Raw genomic sequence first — 17,541 nt, 5'->3', positions numbered from 1 at the left:
CAACACCGATTTCCATCATTTCATCGGTAAGACTTTTGAGGGTCTTACCCTGGAATCTTCTATAAATTATTTTGTCATCATCAGAAAGTTTCTTATAGTCAACTTTCTCAGGAAATAGATCTCCTACAAAAAGGAAGACAACAAAGCATCCAAGTCGGTTCAAATACACCCAAGCATCAGGTTAATATACACCCAAGCAACAACTTAATATACATCTATAATTTTGAGCTAATTACCTGTTGCATTGATGCCAAGCGCATCACCTATTTTTTTGGGGTTATATGGAAAGAACCATATCCTGTCTTCAGTTTGTTCTCCCCAAGTTTGAAGTTGTTTGCCAGCTCCCTTAAGAGTTGGTGATCCACCCTCAGTGGTGGGATGTGCATCAACCCACCGAATCCAAGATCCCTCACAATCGCCTTCTTCTCCTCAGTCATGTTTCTGAACTTATCATTCAGGAGATGCGTGGCACATTTCAGGTCTTTAGTTTGGTTTCTTGCTGCCATTTTCTCTGAAACTAAAAATACACCCAAAGATATCAGTAATATACACCCATATATATATGACTCAGATACACCCATTGATAACAATAAGATACATCCATTGATAACAGTAAGATACACCCATATATATGAGTCAGATACACCCAAAGATATTCGCAAGATACATCCATTGATAACAGTGAGATACACCCATAGATATTATTCAGATACACCCAAAGATGTCAAAGAAGATACACCCATTGATTACAGTGAGATACACCCATAGATATTATTCAGATACATCCATATAGATATCAGTCAGATATCACTCAACCATGCTTCAATATCAAGCCACATTACAAGGTTAAGCAGTTTACACCCCCGAATCTATGGAATAAACCCCCAAAAATCAACAAAAATAGCAGGAGAACTTAGAATAACAATGTAGAATGACGTAGAACTTAGAAGAACGATGTAGAACTTAGAAGAACGACGTATAACTTAGAACAGTGTAACAAAGAAGCAAGAGTAATAGTAAACCCTAGAAGAACGACGTAGAAGAAAAGTAAAATATACAGTATTTTAATGGACTTACGTTGAGTATTCTTGGTTTGTTTTTTCTTCAGATTCTTCACAGAGAGGTTGATGGTGTTTTGATGCAGTTTTCGAACTACGATTTCTATATTTTGAAACTTGATTTTCGCTCGAAAATGAGAGGGTTTCGTTGTTTTGAAAGCGCCTTGAGAAATGGAAGAAGTGGAAGAAGTGGAAGAGTCTGCCATACGTAACCGTTCGAATGTTGAGCGCGTGATTTTGACGCGCCATCTTATCTCTCTTCATGCGCGTGATTTCTGTTTGGGCTGGGCCAACTTGTTTGCTTGTAGGCTTGTATGTGTAGCAGGCCCGATAATAAAATTATATGTTGCAATGTATATATATATACAAAGATAGAAAGGAGTATAAAAAGTAAAGAGAGAGATAATAACATTTATTTATAGTAAGAGAAAGAAAGAGAATATTATTATATTGCTGTTGTTTTGTATGTACGAATGTAAAACAACATTATGCTATTTATAATGGTAACATACTTTACTTTTTCAACATTTCTTTAATGTCATTTACCATTGAGAAGCTGAGCCGCCCAGACATTAATGGGCATCCAACTCAGCTCTCATACTTATCACAACACTCCCCTTTTGGATGCCCATTTAGGATTATGCTTCATTAAAACCTTACTAAAGAAAAACCCAGTGGGAAAAAACCTTAGTGAAGGAAAAAGAGTACAAAATCCTTTGTGATGGAAACTGCCTCATTAAAAATCTTGTCAAGAAAAACCCAATGGAAAAAAAAAACTTGACCAAGGAAAAAGAGTACAGTCTCCCCCTCTTGTCGACATCATTTAATATTTCGAAATCGGCGCATCTCAATCTCATGTACCAATCTTTCAAAGGAGAATTTTGGGAGTGACTTTGTAAATAAATCTGCCAGATTGTCACTCGAACGAATCTGTTGGACATCAATTGTCCCTTAATTTTGAAGATCATGAGTGAAGAAGAATTTGGGAGAAATATGCTTTGTTCTATCACCTTTGATGTATCCACCCTTAAGTTGAGCAATGCATGCTGTATTATCTTCAAACAGGACAGTTGGAGCTATCATATGATCAATCAGTCCACATGATGATAGAATATATTGGATCAAACTCTTGAACCAAAAACATTTGCGACTAGCTTCATGTATCGCAAGTATTTCAGCATGATTAGAGGAGGTTGTAGCAATCGTCTGTTTCGTGGACCTCCATGATATAGCTGTTCCACCATATGTAAACAGATATCCTGTTTGAGATCTCCCTTTATGTGGATCAGACAAGTATCCGGCATCTGCATAGCCAACTAGTTGTGACTTGGATCCATAGGGATAAAACAATCCCATATCAACCGTCCCATGAAGATATCGAAAGATTTGTTTGATTCCACTCCAATGTCTTCTGGTTGGAGAGGAACTATATCTTGCTAGTAAATTCACAGCAAATGATATATCGGGTCGCGTATTATTAGCAAGATACATTAGCACTCCAATGACACTAAGACATGGTACTTTAGGACCAAGGATATCTTCATTTTCTTCTTTAGGACGGAATTGATCCTTTTCCACATCCAAAGATCTTACGATCATTGAGGTACTTAAGGGATGTGACTTATCCATATAAAATCTTTTCAATATCTTTTCTGTGTATGTTGTTTGATGAATAAAGATCCCACCTTTTATATGCTCGATCTGCAGGCCGAGACAAAACTTGGTCTTTCCAAGATCTTTCATCTCAAACTCTTCTTTTAGAGTTTTTATAATTGTTGGAATCTCTTCAGGAATCCCAATGATATTTAAATCATCAACGTACACAGCAATTATAATGAACCCAGATGTAGTTTTCTTTATGAAAACACATGGACAGATATCATCGTTTTTGAATCCGTTTTTGGCCAGATACTCAGTAAGACGATTATACCACATTCGTCCAGATTGCTTTAGACCATATAAAGATCTTTGCAATTTGACTGAGTATAACCCTTGCGAATATTCATTGGATGGTTTAGATATCTTTAGTCTTTCAGGGACTTTCATATAGATATCCCGACCTAATGAGCCGTACAAATAGGCTGTTACAACATCCATTAAATGCATATGCAGTTTATGATATGCAGATAAACTGACCAAATAACGCAGTGTTATCGTATCCACTACAGAGGAATATGTTTCTTCATAATCTATACCAGGCCTTTGTGAAAAACCTTGTGCCACAAGTCGGGCTTTATAGCACACAACTTCATTTTTCTCATTTCGTTTTCTCACAAATACCCACTTATATCCAACAGGTTTTACATCTTCAGATGTACGGACTACAGGTCCAAAGACTTCACGTTTTGCAAGTGAGTCTAATTCAGCCTTCATGGCTTCTTTCCATTTTGGCCAATCATTCCTTTGTCGATATTTTTCGACTGATCTTGACTCAAGATCCTTACTTTCATGCATGATATCTAATGCCACATTATATGCAAATATTTCATTGACAATTGTCTTATTTCGGTCCCATTTCTCTCCTGTAAAGACATAATTTATTGAGATCTCGTCATTTTCACAATTTTCAGGTACCTGAACGTCTTCTGGCGTTATATCAGAATTTTGGACAACTGCAGGTGTCTCTACTATGTCTTTTTCAACAGGAATATTATTTACCTCTTTTCTCTTTCGAGGATTTTTGTCTTTAGAAACGACAGGCCTGCCACGCTTTTGGCGTGAATTTGCTTCAGTGGCTACTTGTCCTACTGGGACATCAATTCGAATTGGGACATTTTTCGCTGGTATATAAGATTTGGTTATCCTCTTTGTATCGGAAAATGCATCAGGCAATTCATTTGTTATTCTTTGAAAATGTATAATCTTTTGAATTTGCAGTTCACATTGCCCTGATCGAGGATCTAAATGTATCAACGATGATGCATTCCAGTTAAGTTCCTTTTCAGGAAGCTTATTCTCTCCCCCTAATGTTGAAAAGTTTGATTCATCAAAATGACAATCTGCAAACCGAGCTTTAAACACATCTCCAGTTTGTATCTCAAGATACCTTACTATAGAGGGAGAATCATATCCAACATATATCCCCAATTTTCTTTGGGGTCCCATTTTGGTGCGATTAGGTGGTGCAATAGGAACATATATTGCACACCCAAATATTCTTAAATGGGAAACATTTGGCTGCTGGCCAAAAGCTAATTGCATAGGAGAGAATTGATGATAACTCGTTGGCCTCAAACGAATAAGTGCTGCGGCATGTAAAATAGCATGCTCCCAAACCGAGGTTGGGAGATTTGTTCTCATAAGCAAGGGTCTAGCAATTAATTGGAGGCGCTTAATAAGTGATTTTGCTAACCCATTTTGTGTGTGAACATAAGCTATTGGATGTTCAACACTTATTCCATTAGCCATATAATAAGCATCAAAAGCTTGGGAAGTAAATTCACCAGCATTATCAAGACGAATTGCTTTAATTGGATTTTCTAAAAATTATGCTTTTAATCGAATAATTTGAGCCAGTAATCTCGCAAACGCCAGGTTGCGAGAAGATAATAAGCACACATGTGACCATCTCGAAGATGCGTCTATCAGGACCATAAAATATCTAAAAGATTCACATGGTGGATGAATAGGTCCACATATATCACCTTGAATCCTTTCTAGGAATTCAGGGGACTCAAATCCAATCTTTACTGGTGATGGCCTTAAAATTAACTTCCCTTGAGAACATGCAGCACAACAAAATTCACTAGTTTTAAGAATCTTCTGGTTCTTTAGTGAATGTCCATGAGAGTTTTCAATAATTCTTCTTATCATGGTTGTTCCCGGATGACCCAAACGGTCGTGCTAAATTATGAATTCATTTAGGCTGGTAAACTTCTGGTTTACAGTGGCATGTGATTCAATTGCACTAATCTTAGTATAATACAACCCAGATGAAAGTGAGGGTAATTTTTCTAATATAACTTTCTTATTTGAATCATGAGTTGTGATATATAAATACTCATGATTTCCCTCATTCATAGTCTCAATATTATATCCATTTCGTCGAATATCTTTAAAGCTCAACAAGTTTCTTCGAGACTTGGTAGACAACAGTGCATTATTTATTATAAATTTTGTTCCTCCAGGAAACAAAATTATAGATCTTCCGGAGCCTTCAATCACATTGCCTGAGCCAATAATAGTATTAACATATTCCTCTTTTGGCACAAGATAGGTAAAATATATATCACTTTTGAGAATAGTGTGCGAACTTGCACTATCCGCAAGGCATACATCTTCATTATATATCCTTGTCATTCTCTTCAAAAACAAATAATAATAAAATGAGTAGTATGTACAGTTAAATTAAATACTTGATCAGAATTTTTTTTTTAAGAAACACTGTACATAAAATAATGTCATATACTGAAATTTTATTTTAAAATTTGACACATTTAATAATTTCAAAATTCATATTAATATTTCATTATTTATGTACATCACATTTGAAACTTAAATACATAGAAAATAAAACTTAACAATAAGTTCTTTACATTATTTATTTACATATATACTTCACAATCCCACATATTAAACTATTCCTCACTGATCAAATGACCAATATTTCCTTCAGGATCCTCAAAGAAATTAGATACATCATAATGAGTGGTGGAGTTCTCAGCATCATTTGAAACAAAATTTGTTTCCTTTCCTTTGTCGTTCTTTTTCAAAGATGCCTGGTAAAGATCGACTAGGTGCCTTGGGGTACGACAGGTACGTGACCAATGGCCCTTTCCACCACAGCGGAAACACTTCTCCTCGGTTGATTTATTCTGTCTGATATTCCTTTCTTTATCCCACTTCTGGTGAGATCCTCTCTTTTGAACATAATTATTTTTCCTTCCATAATTTTTCTTATTATTAAAACCTTGCCATTTACCTCTTCTGGGGTAATTTGCCACATTTACTTCATGAAATGGGGCAGCGCCAGCTGGCTGGGCTTCATGATTTTTTAATAACAACTCATTGTTGCGTTCAGCAACAAGAAGGCAAGAAATTAACTCAGAATATTTTTTAAACCCTTTCTCTCGATACTGCTGCTGCAGGAGCACATTCGAGGCATGGAAGGTTGAGAAAGTTTTCTCCAACATATCATGATCAGTTATTTTTTCCCCACACAATTTCATTCGTGAGATAATTCGAAACATTGCAGAATTATATTCATTTATAGATTTAAAATCTTGTAAACGCAAATGCGTCCATTCATATCGGGCTTGAGGAAGTATCACCATTTTCTGATGATTATACCTTTCTTCAAGGTCTTTCCAAAGATCTGCAGGATCTTTTAATGTAAGATATTCATTTTTCAATCCTTCGTCAAAATGACGACGAAGAAAAATCATGGCTTTAGCTTTATCCTTCTGGGATGCATTATTTTCAGCCTTAATGGTATCTCCAAGATCCATTGAATCAAGATGGATTTCAGCATCTAATATCCATGATAAATAATTGTTTCCAGATATATCAAGAGCATTGAATTCAAGATGAGAGAGTTTCGACATAATGAAAAATTTGTTACCTGAGTCTTCTTAAAAATTTGATCAGAGTATCATGCTGATAACGTGTTGTAAAATAAAAGATATATATAAAATAAAGATCTATAAATAGAAGACTCTAAAATTAAAATAATTAGCTAAATAATAATTTATATATATATATATATATATATATATATAATAAAATTATATGTTGCAATGTATATATATATACAAAGATAGAAAGGAGTATAAAAAGTAAAGAGAGAGAGAATTGCATAAATATATATATAAAGATAGAAAAGAGTATAAAAAGTAAAGAGAGAGATAATAGCATTTGTTTATAGTAAGAAAAAGAAAGAGAATATTATTATATTGCTGTTGTTTTGTATGTACGAATGTAAAACAACATTCTGCTATTTATAATGGTAACATACTTTACTTTTTCAACATTTCTTTAATGTCATTTATCATTGAGAAGCTGAGCTGCCCAGACATTAATGGGCATCCAACTCAGCTCTCATACTTATCACAACACAATACGATTTTTACAACAACTTAGTAACTAATTTGTTGAAAGATATACATACATATATAATATACATGATGTTGCAAACAAAATTGTGAAAGCTATTTAATTGTCTCACTTTATAAATAAACTTTATATAATTTTACTCATTTAGCTTATCTATAAATTTTGCACTCTGTTTTTACTTCCAACCAAGCATACCATAAGATCTTATTTATGATGTTCAGTTTGTCTTCAAAGATTTGATGATCTCTCCCTTTCTTGTAATTCATAAGGTGTTGTCCAGGTGGTGGACGTGCATGACATAATGTAAAACAATGTGATTCAGAAATGAAAATGACTTCAAGTTGCATAACAATTGGACCACTGATTTTCTAGTTCCTTTCTTCTACTTTTCAACAATTACTAATCACATGATGAGATTAAAACCTACTAATCTGGAAAAGTTATAATGTCTACATAGAAAAGCATTGACTCCAGTGGGTTGTATATTTGACAAAAGAGCTCAAGCTTTCAGACACAAACCTATCCCGGCAAGAATCCATAACTGGAAATGGCAATCTCAAAGGCTTCCAACCTTTGTCCACGGTAAAGTCCATTGCGATCATAGGACGATATTTCATTTATGTTGAGGTCTGCACAGGCTTTGACAAGTGCCTCCCCAACACGTTTAGCAGCTTCCTATAAGTATGTTACACCATAACACAAGGAGCCAAAACTCAAAAGATTATTTTAGAAAGGTGGAAGAGTTCCAACACATGTCGATAAGAGGTGGACTACTTACAGAAGTGCTGCATGGGGGATTTCGGATCGATTTCTGCAGTGTGCTTGCATAGAACAGACACTTCTTATTCTTGTCATCTACAAGCATTGCATACAATTGCTTCTCTGAGCAAAATACTGAAAGCCTTGGATTTCTAGCAGTTCCATTGAACTGAAGAAGAAAGGAGAAAAATAAGATCGTATTAATAGTAAAGAAAACAAAGCATAACAGTCAGCTGTTAGCATTGAAGTGCCATATGACTGAGATGAAAATATAAAATGAGTTTACAGAATACCTCAAAATCATGCCAAAGCCCCAAGGATTTACTAACACATAATGCAATAAAAAATGCTGTTTTCTCTCAGCATGAATATAAGTCAAACCTTTTTCTGAATCCTTCTGTTTCGAATTTTTGGACTTTCTGTTCTAGCATTTGCTCTTGCTTCAACCACTAATAGCTTATTAGTTAACCCTGAAAGAAAACTCAAAGCTCACATCAGTTAATATCCAAAGTTAAATGAAACATAGTATAAATGTTCAGATGCCAAAGACTATATATTGCACTGGACTAAGCAAGAGACTAAAATCTAAGACACAACACACACATTTAAGAAGAAAACAAAAACTCAGTTCAGCAGAACTTACATGAGGAATTACTTCTACTTTGTGTCTGAAAGCAAATAAACAGTGTCGTTGGAGGGACTCTGAAGACAGAAGAATTGTTGAACTGTAGCACTGGCACATTCAATTGAGCCATGTTGTACAAGTCTTAAGCACTGTCAAAACCAAAACCTGTGTCACAAATACAACGCAAGGCTGAATTCCTTAGAGGAATTTTAACAAACACTTGGTGTGCAGGTTTCATTAAAAAAAGAAAGTTTTATTATTAGTATGTTTGACATTCAAGGAAACAGTAAAGACAAACAATGCTATTTCAATTCAATCTTTAAAGTAGCAAGAGAACAAATTGTACTGTAGGTTCTAGTAGTGTAACATCCAAAACAAGGTGTTACACGTATCTAACTTACTTTGATTTTGTCGGCAAGTTACTTAAGCGGTTATATCCTATCACCACTTTCAAGTTTCAAACCTTCAGCATCTCACTCTCTTAACGTCATACGTAAAACCCGTACAACAATGTAATTAACAACTACAAGCACAAGACATAAGAGTATTCTGTTATTTTTCCAAGTCCCAAATGCATTGCGTGATATGTCTTAAGCCTTCCTTTTTCTCTACCAAAAACATTTATTAACACGGTAAAATCCAGTTTTATCGCAAAAAATGCTTCTGTAATATCTGTTATTTTTTTAATAATGATTTTCTTCTCTGTTTTTGCCTTAGATGGCCTAGTTTATATTAAAATAGAGAAAGAGAATACTAAAGATATTGACAAGTGTGCGCTTGGATAGGAGTTCTGAGATTAAACAGTAGAATTAAGTGAAGAACCTGAAACTGACGAGTTTTGTTAAATTTGAACGAAAACAGAAATATATAATATATTGAAGAGACAATTATATGCTATAAAACATAATTTACTTGCAACGACACACTTACAAATACAAAATAAGTATAAATATCACCAAGACTTGCAGATATGTAAAAGAAAAAATAATGAAGTCTCAAAACAAATATAAAAAGACACAGCAGCACAAGACATAAATTATTACTACATATTTACATTCCATTAAGAGTGGCCCCAAGTTGTTCATGCACGCCGGTTTCTACGGCTCTTCCTCTTGATTCTTTTGCCTCCAAAGATGATCACAAGCCATTGAGGCTTTCCAATTGAGAAAACACAAAATCCCAAGCCAATTCCAAGCACCGTTCCACATGCATATCCTATTGCCACTGGTTTCCAACCAAATCCAAATTTGTCCTCAGCCTCAGAAGATGGATATTGTTGCAAAGGGACATTGTTGTTGCATTGAATTGACAATGGCAATCCACATAGCCCTATGTTTCGCTCATAGGAATCGTTTGAAAATGTATCAAACTGTTTTCCTCGAGGTATTGATCCCTCAAGATGATTGTTGGAAAGATTCAAGGATGCTAGAAAGTTCAGATTGGTCAACTCAGCAGGAATTTCGCCATCAAGCATATTTGAAGAGAGGTCCAGTGATTCGAGGTTTGTCAAATTTCCCAGAGAGCGGGGAATAGGACCAATGAGGTTGTTATGTGAAAGGTTGAGTCCTATGAGTGCACCAAGTTCTCCAAACTCATCTGGGATCTTTCCTTCAAATCTGTTACTTGATAAATCAATACTTACAAGAACGTTTGGAATTTTCTCAAAATCGGTTCTAAGCCCTTTCATTGTTGCAGTCACAGAATCATGATATTCTAGGACAATGATGTTGTTTATTACAAAGGCAGAACCACTTTGCATGTAATAGAAATTACTTTGCACGTCTGCTAGAACAACAATCTTCATAGCTTGGAAACTTTTTATGTAGGCTTTTGGTAATAGGCCACTAAAGTTATTGGATGAGATATCAAGAATGAGTAAACTGGGAAACACATCTTTGGTTTTGAAGCTCACTATCGGCCCATAAAACTTGTTGGATCCTAAAACCAATATTTCCAAAATCCGTAAACTTTGAAGCCAATGTGGAAATGTATCCTCAATCTGATTGTCGCCGAGATTCAAATCCATCAAATCTTTGCAGTTGGACAGAGATCTAGGCAAATGACCTTCTAATTGGTTCCCATTGAGATTCAATGTTTTGAGATTCCTGGAAAAGTTACTTGGCAAAGTGCCATGAAATTTGTTTGTCTGTAGATCCAAAACATAAAGGGAAGATAAATTGGCAACACATTGTGGAATGGTGCCTCTGAACTTATTGTGCGACAAGTTGATAATCTGGAGAGAAGTTGCATTGCAAAGGAAGGAAATATTGTCATCAGTTAGCAGGTTGAAACTAAGATCAAGGTATCCAAGTTGGTACCATGGGAATTGGCCTATTGATGACAACTGGTTATGTGAAAGTTCCAAAAAATCTAATGAATGTGAATCATGTATCCATTTGGGAATTTTTCCTTCAAGTTTATTTTCTGAGAGTTCGAGAGTTTGCAACTTTGGAAATTTCCATGAGATTTTGGAAAAATTAGTTAACTCGATCTGAAGCAACTGCAATGCTACTAAGTTGGAGAACCTATTATAACTGGAATTGGTTCTAGAATCTAATAAAAATGAATTAAAACCTGAAAGAGAAAGGACTTCAAGGTTTTGAAGCTTGGAAAAAAGTGGTAAATGAATGGAATAACTGCAATTGCCTGATGACAAACATAAGTGAGTGAGATTTACAAGGTTAAATAGTGATTCTGGAATATTTCCTTGTAACTTATTCCCGCATAAATGTAGAGACTGCAAGGAATGGGATGAGATTGTACTTATATTTCCTGTAAACTGATTATTTGATAGATCTAAGGATGTCAAAAATGGTAAGGAGAAACACCAAGATGGAATTGTCTCATTTAATAAGTTATCATTTAAAATCAATTCAGTCAAACTTGAAAAACCTGTTGTTTTTTTAGGTAGAGGCCCCTGAAACTTATTATGAGAACAATCCAATCGAAAAATCTGAGTTAAGTTAGCTAATGAAGATAGGAATAACTTTCCTCCTAAATTGTTACTTGCAAGAATAAGTGTTTGTAATTTGGTCAATTGACCAAGTACTTTTGGAAATTGACCATTAAACCCGTTGTTTGAAAGGTCCAAGTAAGTGAGATGTGAAATGTTTGAGAGTAGGATTGAACCACTAAATCCATTGAATGAAAGGTCCAAGTGAGTGAGATGTTGAAGGTTTGAGAGTAATGATGGGATTGAGCCACTAAATCCATTGTCTGAAAGGTCCAAGTAAGTGAGATGTGAAATGTTTGAGAGTAATGATGGGATTGAGCCACTGAATTCATTGTGTGAAAGGTCCAAGTAAGTGAGATGTTGAAGGTTTGAGAGTAATGATGGGATTGAGCCACTAAATCCATTGTCTGAAAGGTCCAAGTGAGTGAGATGTTGAAGATTTGAGAGCCAGGATGGGATTGAACCATTGGATTCACTTCCAGACAAGTGCAAAGAAGTTAGATGTGTGAGGTTAGAAAAGGAAGAAGGGATTTGTGATCCTGAGAATTGACACCATGAAAGATCTAAAACATTAAGAGAAGTACTGCAATTCAACTTTGGAACATGAACTTGAATGTTGCTATTTTCAGATAGATTGAGCTCATAAAGATTGGGTAAACAAAAAATGTGACTTGTCAAGTTTCCGCTTATTCCTGTATAAACAAGACTAAGAGTAACCAAAGAGAAAGAGAAAGACCAATTGGACAAATGACTTGGTGTTATGGTAATGGAAGACATGTCTGTATCATCCAATACAATCTCACTCAAAGCAGTTGCATTTTGCAGCATTCTCTTCCAAGTGGTTTCTTTCCACTTTAAACCAGAATTCAAAGAGAGATCAAGTGACTGTAATTTGGAAAGGTGTGAGATTTGAGAAGGAATATCACCTTCAAACTGACAATAAGATAAATTCAAGTGTGTAAGACTCATAAACCCACCAAACTGAGTTGACAACTGAGAATTATAGAAATAATTGTAAGCAAAGTTGAGTGTCTGAAGACGAGTAAGATGGAAAAGTGTACTGTTAGGATGGATTATACCTACAAGTGCACTGCAACTTAGATCGAGGCCAATCACGTGACCAGACACAGAATCACACGTGACACCCATCCATGAACAACAATCTGTCCCATTCTCCCACGTACTCATCTTTGGATAAACATTGGGGCATTCATACTCATACTCATACCATCCATCAAAAAATGTAGTGTTAGTAATGAGTTGGGTCTTGAAGTGAAACAAGGCAGAACTCTCTTCTGAATGGCATGAATGAGAAGACAAACATGCAAAGTGAAACAGCATAAATATGTGCACACACACCACCACTCTAACAACCGCCAACATCATTATTGATTATTCTTTGATGGTTTTATATGACTCAGATCATAAATCAAGATCCATGTATTTATAGCCAACCCATCACTTACATGATTTCTATATTGAAAACTACCGCTACCAAATAATATTCATACTCTCTCAATTTATCAATGTCCAATAAGACCAAATCAAAGTCTAAGTAGTTTTCTTCTAACGTCAGGTCAGATTTAGATATACGTGGTTCTCTACTTAGAGTATCATTAATTAGGGCTATAGTATAATTAATTAATTATATATTGTTCTATAGTCTATATATCATAACTGGTCTTGGATACGGCAATAATGATATTTAAGGTTTGTTTAAGTGAATTTTTAAGAAAAGTTTTTTTTTGAGTTATTTTTTTAAAAGATCTTATGAAAAAATAAGAGTAATTTTATGTTTGGATATGTTATACAAAAAGATTTTTTTTATTTATCAATTATGTTTGAGTATAATGATATAAAAGTACTTATTTATTTATTTATTACATGAAAAATATCTCTTTTTTAAGAAAAAAAAGATGTAAATTACAGCTTCTCAAAAAAAAATATTTTTTATTTTTCTATTGCTTTTACTTTTATTATTAAAAATTTACCAAACACACTAAAAAATAAAAAAAATCTTTTTTTATTAAAAAAATCTTTTTTTTTATCAAAATAATAACGCCCAAACAAATACTTATATTTATTCCAATCATCAAATTAAAATATATTGAACTTCATAAATTTAAATTTCAATTTGGATGGGGATATATATATATATATATATATATATAATTAAAATAATTGGAATATATGGAACCACCCCTTAGCTTGTGTTTAAACCATTGATGAGCTTGATAAAATAATTGAAATAGTGGACATAATAAATTAAACTTTTAATGGCAAGGAATATATATATATATATATATGTATGTATTGTTTCGGTTTTATATATCACCTATATATGTATATCTATCTACCAACTACATGTATATATTGGCTTACTTATTAGCTTGAAATAAATTAAGGAAAAGAAGAAAGGAGATGCGTATGTGTTGCATGGTATACAATAACTATCTAGTATTTATTTGAGACAATAAAGCCCGTAAGATTAAAATATTATGAAAGAGTGATCCAACACTACTACACATATTTAGTACATATATACGTATACTTCAATCATGCTTAAGTAAATGTGTTAAGCTTAGGTCACATCGTAACTCTATGTTTAATTAACTTATTTAAGTACTTAACCACATATGGGGTGGACGAGTCAAATTTTGACTTTAAAATTAGGTTAGTTTATAAGTATATATACATACACTACTATTTAACTATGATCAAAGTAACAATTAGATGCTTAAAAATTTTAATTTTAGACTAATTAGTTCTTACAAAAAATCAATCAAATATTTTATAATAACAAATATTAGACATATATGTCTTTTCGTCAATAAATAATGTGAAACCAAACAAAATTGTCTATGTATTTTGTTATCTATAATGATATATGTTTTAATATTACCACGTGAACATGGAAGCAATGTAATTTTAGACAGCAAAATATTTATTATCTTTTGGGTTTTCATATGACATTTATCAACTGTTTTCTTTCTATTACAAATTCTATTAAAATAGGTGATTGAAGTTCCACTTCAAAAGTTATTATTTGCATCACAATCTTTCATAAATAAATACATCACATGATAAATTGATAGAAAGACATCACATATCTACCATTTACTATCATAAAAGACCAAATTAATATTTTTTTTTTCAAAGCCTAATTAATTCGAGATCGAAATTTTCACCTAATGATCACTTTACTCTTTAACTATATTTTACTTCATTGGCAGATTGTTTACCCAATTATACATATGAGTATATGAGTTGTTACGGTGGGTAACCGGAGATTAATAAGATAGATGACGTTTGATGGCCCAAATGTATGAAGGAGGAGGACTCCGGATGGATCTGCAACTCAGGAGGCTCCGTCCGACTTGTTCGCGTGGATGAATGGGGGGTGGTACCTGCAATGACACTCCGATGCCTAAGTTAGCAAGAGTGTGAGCAGGTCTAGAGAGTATTGGGCTTAGAGATACCTGAAGCGTGTCAGTGTACTTATAGTGGTGAGCCAATAACCACCGTTGAAGTAGTGCCGTATCTTTAGGATGCTAACCGTCCCTATTATCTTGGGGAGGTTAAGATATGGCTTTACGAAGCGGTTAGAGAGATTTTAGGGGCGGTTACTCATTTGAATGAGTATTTATCTGCCAACTAATCCCACATCCGACTTCTTTGTACCAAGTCGTGGTTGATACCGACTACTTACGTGGAGGTCGGTACTTAGCTAGGCTTAATCCTTCAGATTAGGCCTTTTAGTTGGACCTGGGCCTTTGATATTGGGCCAGGGTATGAACAGTGCCCCTACTTGAGCCCAAAATCTCTTTTAGAGCTTGGGTTCAAGTATTTAACTCGAGTTTGCAGTCGACTTTCACGGGTCTTGAAACCGACGTGATTTTCGCGACCTTTTGTTTCTGACAGTTACGTCAATTCAAGCGTCGTGTCCGTTGAGGAAGCGTTTAGGGATTGAGGGCTTTGGTAACGGTGCAATCGCATTAATGACTGCCTCGTTTTTACCATTATGCCCCTTAGTGTATTTATAAATGCTTTCCCTCTCTTTCGTTTTTCCGTTTCTGCAATCTTTCAAACTTCTTTTTCCTTGCTCGTGCTGTATCCTTGTGTTCGAAGATTTCCGCTCTCTCCAACCTTCATTTCTTGGATAAAGGTTAGTTCTGTTTTTTCCATGTCATGCCTTATGTATGCATGTTTTGTATTGTGAGTGGATAGATTGGCCTGTAGATTCTAGCTTCATATCTCTCCTCTTTAGGGGCCGTGTTTTTTGATTTTTCTTTTTCTCTTTTTTTTTCTTTTGTAGGTTTCTGCCACTTTTCTTTTTCAAAATATGACTTCCGTAGATGTTCTTTCTCTGTGGGTTGATGACACCGTCCTTAGGGAGGAACCCCTGGTCGATGCTAAGTTTATCACTCATCTTCGTACTCATCACCGGCTTGTACTTCAGAGGAGGACGAGCCAAAATATGAACTGACCATCCCGGGTCCTGAAGACCGGGTCTGTTTTGGGAGAGTTAATGAGGCGGCCCCTCATTTTTTCTTCATGTATGAATGTATGATCACCCGCTTGGGTGTTTTTCTTCCTTTCTCGGATTTCGAGATATCTGTTTTGCACCACTGTAGAGTTGCCCCTACTCAACTTCACCCCAATTCTTGGGGTTTTTTGAAGATCTATCAGTTTATTAGCCACGCTCTGGACTTTCCGACCTCTTTGAGGATTTTCTTCTTTCTCTTTCATATGACTAAGCCCTTTAGTGGGCTAAATAACAAACAGCAGTGGGTATCTTTCCGAGCCATACAAGGTCGGAGGATTTTCACCCTTTTTGACGAATCTTTTCATGACTTCAAAAACTATTTTTTCAAAGTACAAGCTGTAGAGGGTCACCATCCCTTCTTTCTTGACGAGCATTCCTCCCCTCGTTTTCCCCTTTATTGGTTGGCGGCCTCCCCTTGTGAAAAGTATGGTCCAGATGACCTGGACGAGGTGGAGGCTGCCATTGTGGGGTTTTTCCGAGAAGCGTGGGGGAGGGCCCCATACTTGGATACCAGAAAAATCCTTCAGGGAACGCCGACCTTTGTCCAATCTCAATTAGGTAGTGCATGCATTCCTGATTTCCGAGTTGTCTCTTCCGACTTGAATGTTGCCGACTTATTATTGTTGGTTGTTTTTCTTGTAGATATGGCAAGGAAGAATGCTCAGGAGGCTTACCAAAGGGTCCAGGAGGCTAAAGCGAAGTCCCGGGCTAGATCCGGTGGTGCCAGGGCGATCACTTCTCCTCCTCCTCCTCCTCCTCCTCCTAAGAATACTGGCACCCCTTCTCAACCCCTTGTCATTTCTTCCTCAAGTTTGTCCCGACCACCCCCTTCTGCCCAAATTCTCTCCGAGCCAGAGAAGAAGAAGCGCAAGACTTCAGAGTCTGGCTCTTCTTCTTTTGATGGTGGGGTTAAGGCGGATGCTCTTGCATTCGTCCGAAAGAACATCTATCCTTTTATAAGTAAGGATGATGTTTCTGTTCGAAACCACCTTACCACCATGGCCGAGGAGAGTTTTAGGACAGCGGGTGTTTGTGGAAAACTTTTGGACATTTTTGAGAAGACTCCCCTCAGCTCTTTGGGGGCATCCTCGAAGGTTGAGGAGTTGGAGGGGAGGCTTCTTATTTATGAAAAACATGAGAAGGAGTTGAAGGAGGAGAGAGAAAAATTGAGGAAGGAGAGGGATCACCTTAGGGAGGAGGTGGGTAAGCTGCGGGCTCAATGTACTTTGGAGGCGAATTTGAGGAAAACAGCACAAGACAGCTACCACAGTTTATTTCAAGATATTGTGGCTGTGAGGAAGGACTTGTTGAATTCTCGGAACGCATACGCCGAGTTGGAGGACTCTATTGCTGATGGGGCCGAGGAGTCTTGGAGAATATTCCTGGAACAAGTCAGAGTTATTGCTCCCGACTTGGACCTTTCTCCTTTACATCCTGATAAGGTAGTTATTGATGGTGCCATCGTTGATCCTCCTGTCCCCGAGGTTGTTTCTGAGTCGGATCTGAAGACTCGGGGGCAGAGGATTATTGAGTCTCCTCCTCATTCTAA

The 17,541-nt window shown here is 35.8% G+C and overlaps 2 protein-coding genes across 7 annotated transcripts; both read right to left on the bottom strand.

Annotated features, from left to right (window-relative positions):
* Positions 1 to 7,403: 7,403 nt before the first annotated feature.
* Positions 7,404 to 11,536, bottom strand: LOC112701867 (uncharacterized). Of its 6 annotated transcripts, none has more exons than XM_072199881.1 (6): positions 9,548 to 11,536; positions 8,895 to 9,016; positions 8,512 to 8,642; positions 8,250 to 8,338; positions 7,888 to 8,037; positions 7,404 to 7,784 (listed from the first exon to the last, which is right to left on the bottom strand). In XM_072199881.1, exons 3-6 carry the CDS (start codon positions 8,621 to 8,623, stop codon positions 7,629 to 7,631), a joined length of 507 nt encoding a protein of 168 aa, XP_072055982.1. In that variant the 5' UTR covers positions 8,624 to 8,642; positions 8,895 to 9,016; positions 9,548 to 11,536; the 3' UTR covers positions 7,404 to 7,628. The 6 variants fall into 6 exon arrangements, with proteins under 6 accessions (XP_072055982.1, XP_072055979.1, XP_072055981.1 ...); XM_072199878.1 differs by lacking the exon at positions 9,548 to 11,536 and adding an exon at positions 9,424 to 9,518 and having other exon boundaries at positions 8,512 to 8,658; XM_072199880.1 differs by lacking the exon at positions 9,548 to 11,536 and adding an exon at positions 9,424 to 9,446.
* LOC112701866 (receptor like protein 24-like) lies at positions 9,340 to 12,878 on the bottom strand. Its single transcript, XM_025752647.3, has one exon. The coding sequence runs from the start codon at positions 12,830 to 12,832 to the stop codon at positions 9,575 to 9,577; it is 3,258 nt and encodes a 1,085-aa protein (XP_025608432.1). The 5' UTR covers positions 12,833 to 12,878; the 3' UTR covers positions 9,340 to 9,574.
* Between the last annotated feature and the right edge of the window lie 4,663 nt (positions 12,879 to 17,541).

This window comes from Arachis hypogaea, chromosome 7 (assembly GCF_003086295.3).
Source record: "Arachis hypogaea cultivar Tifrunner chromosome 7, arahy.Tifrunner.gnm2.J5K5, whole genome shotgun sequence".
In the NCBI taxonomy this organism is placed as follows: Eukaryota; Viridiplantae; Streptophyta; class Magnoliopsida; order Fabales; family Fabaceae; genus Arachis; species Arachis hypogaea.
The sequence above is the reverse complement of the archived record's forward strand: the minus strand, read 5'-3'. Positions and strand labels throughout refer to the sequence as shown.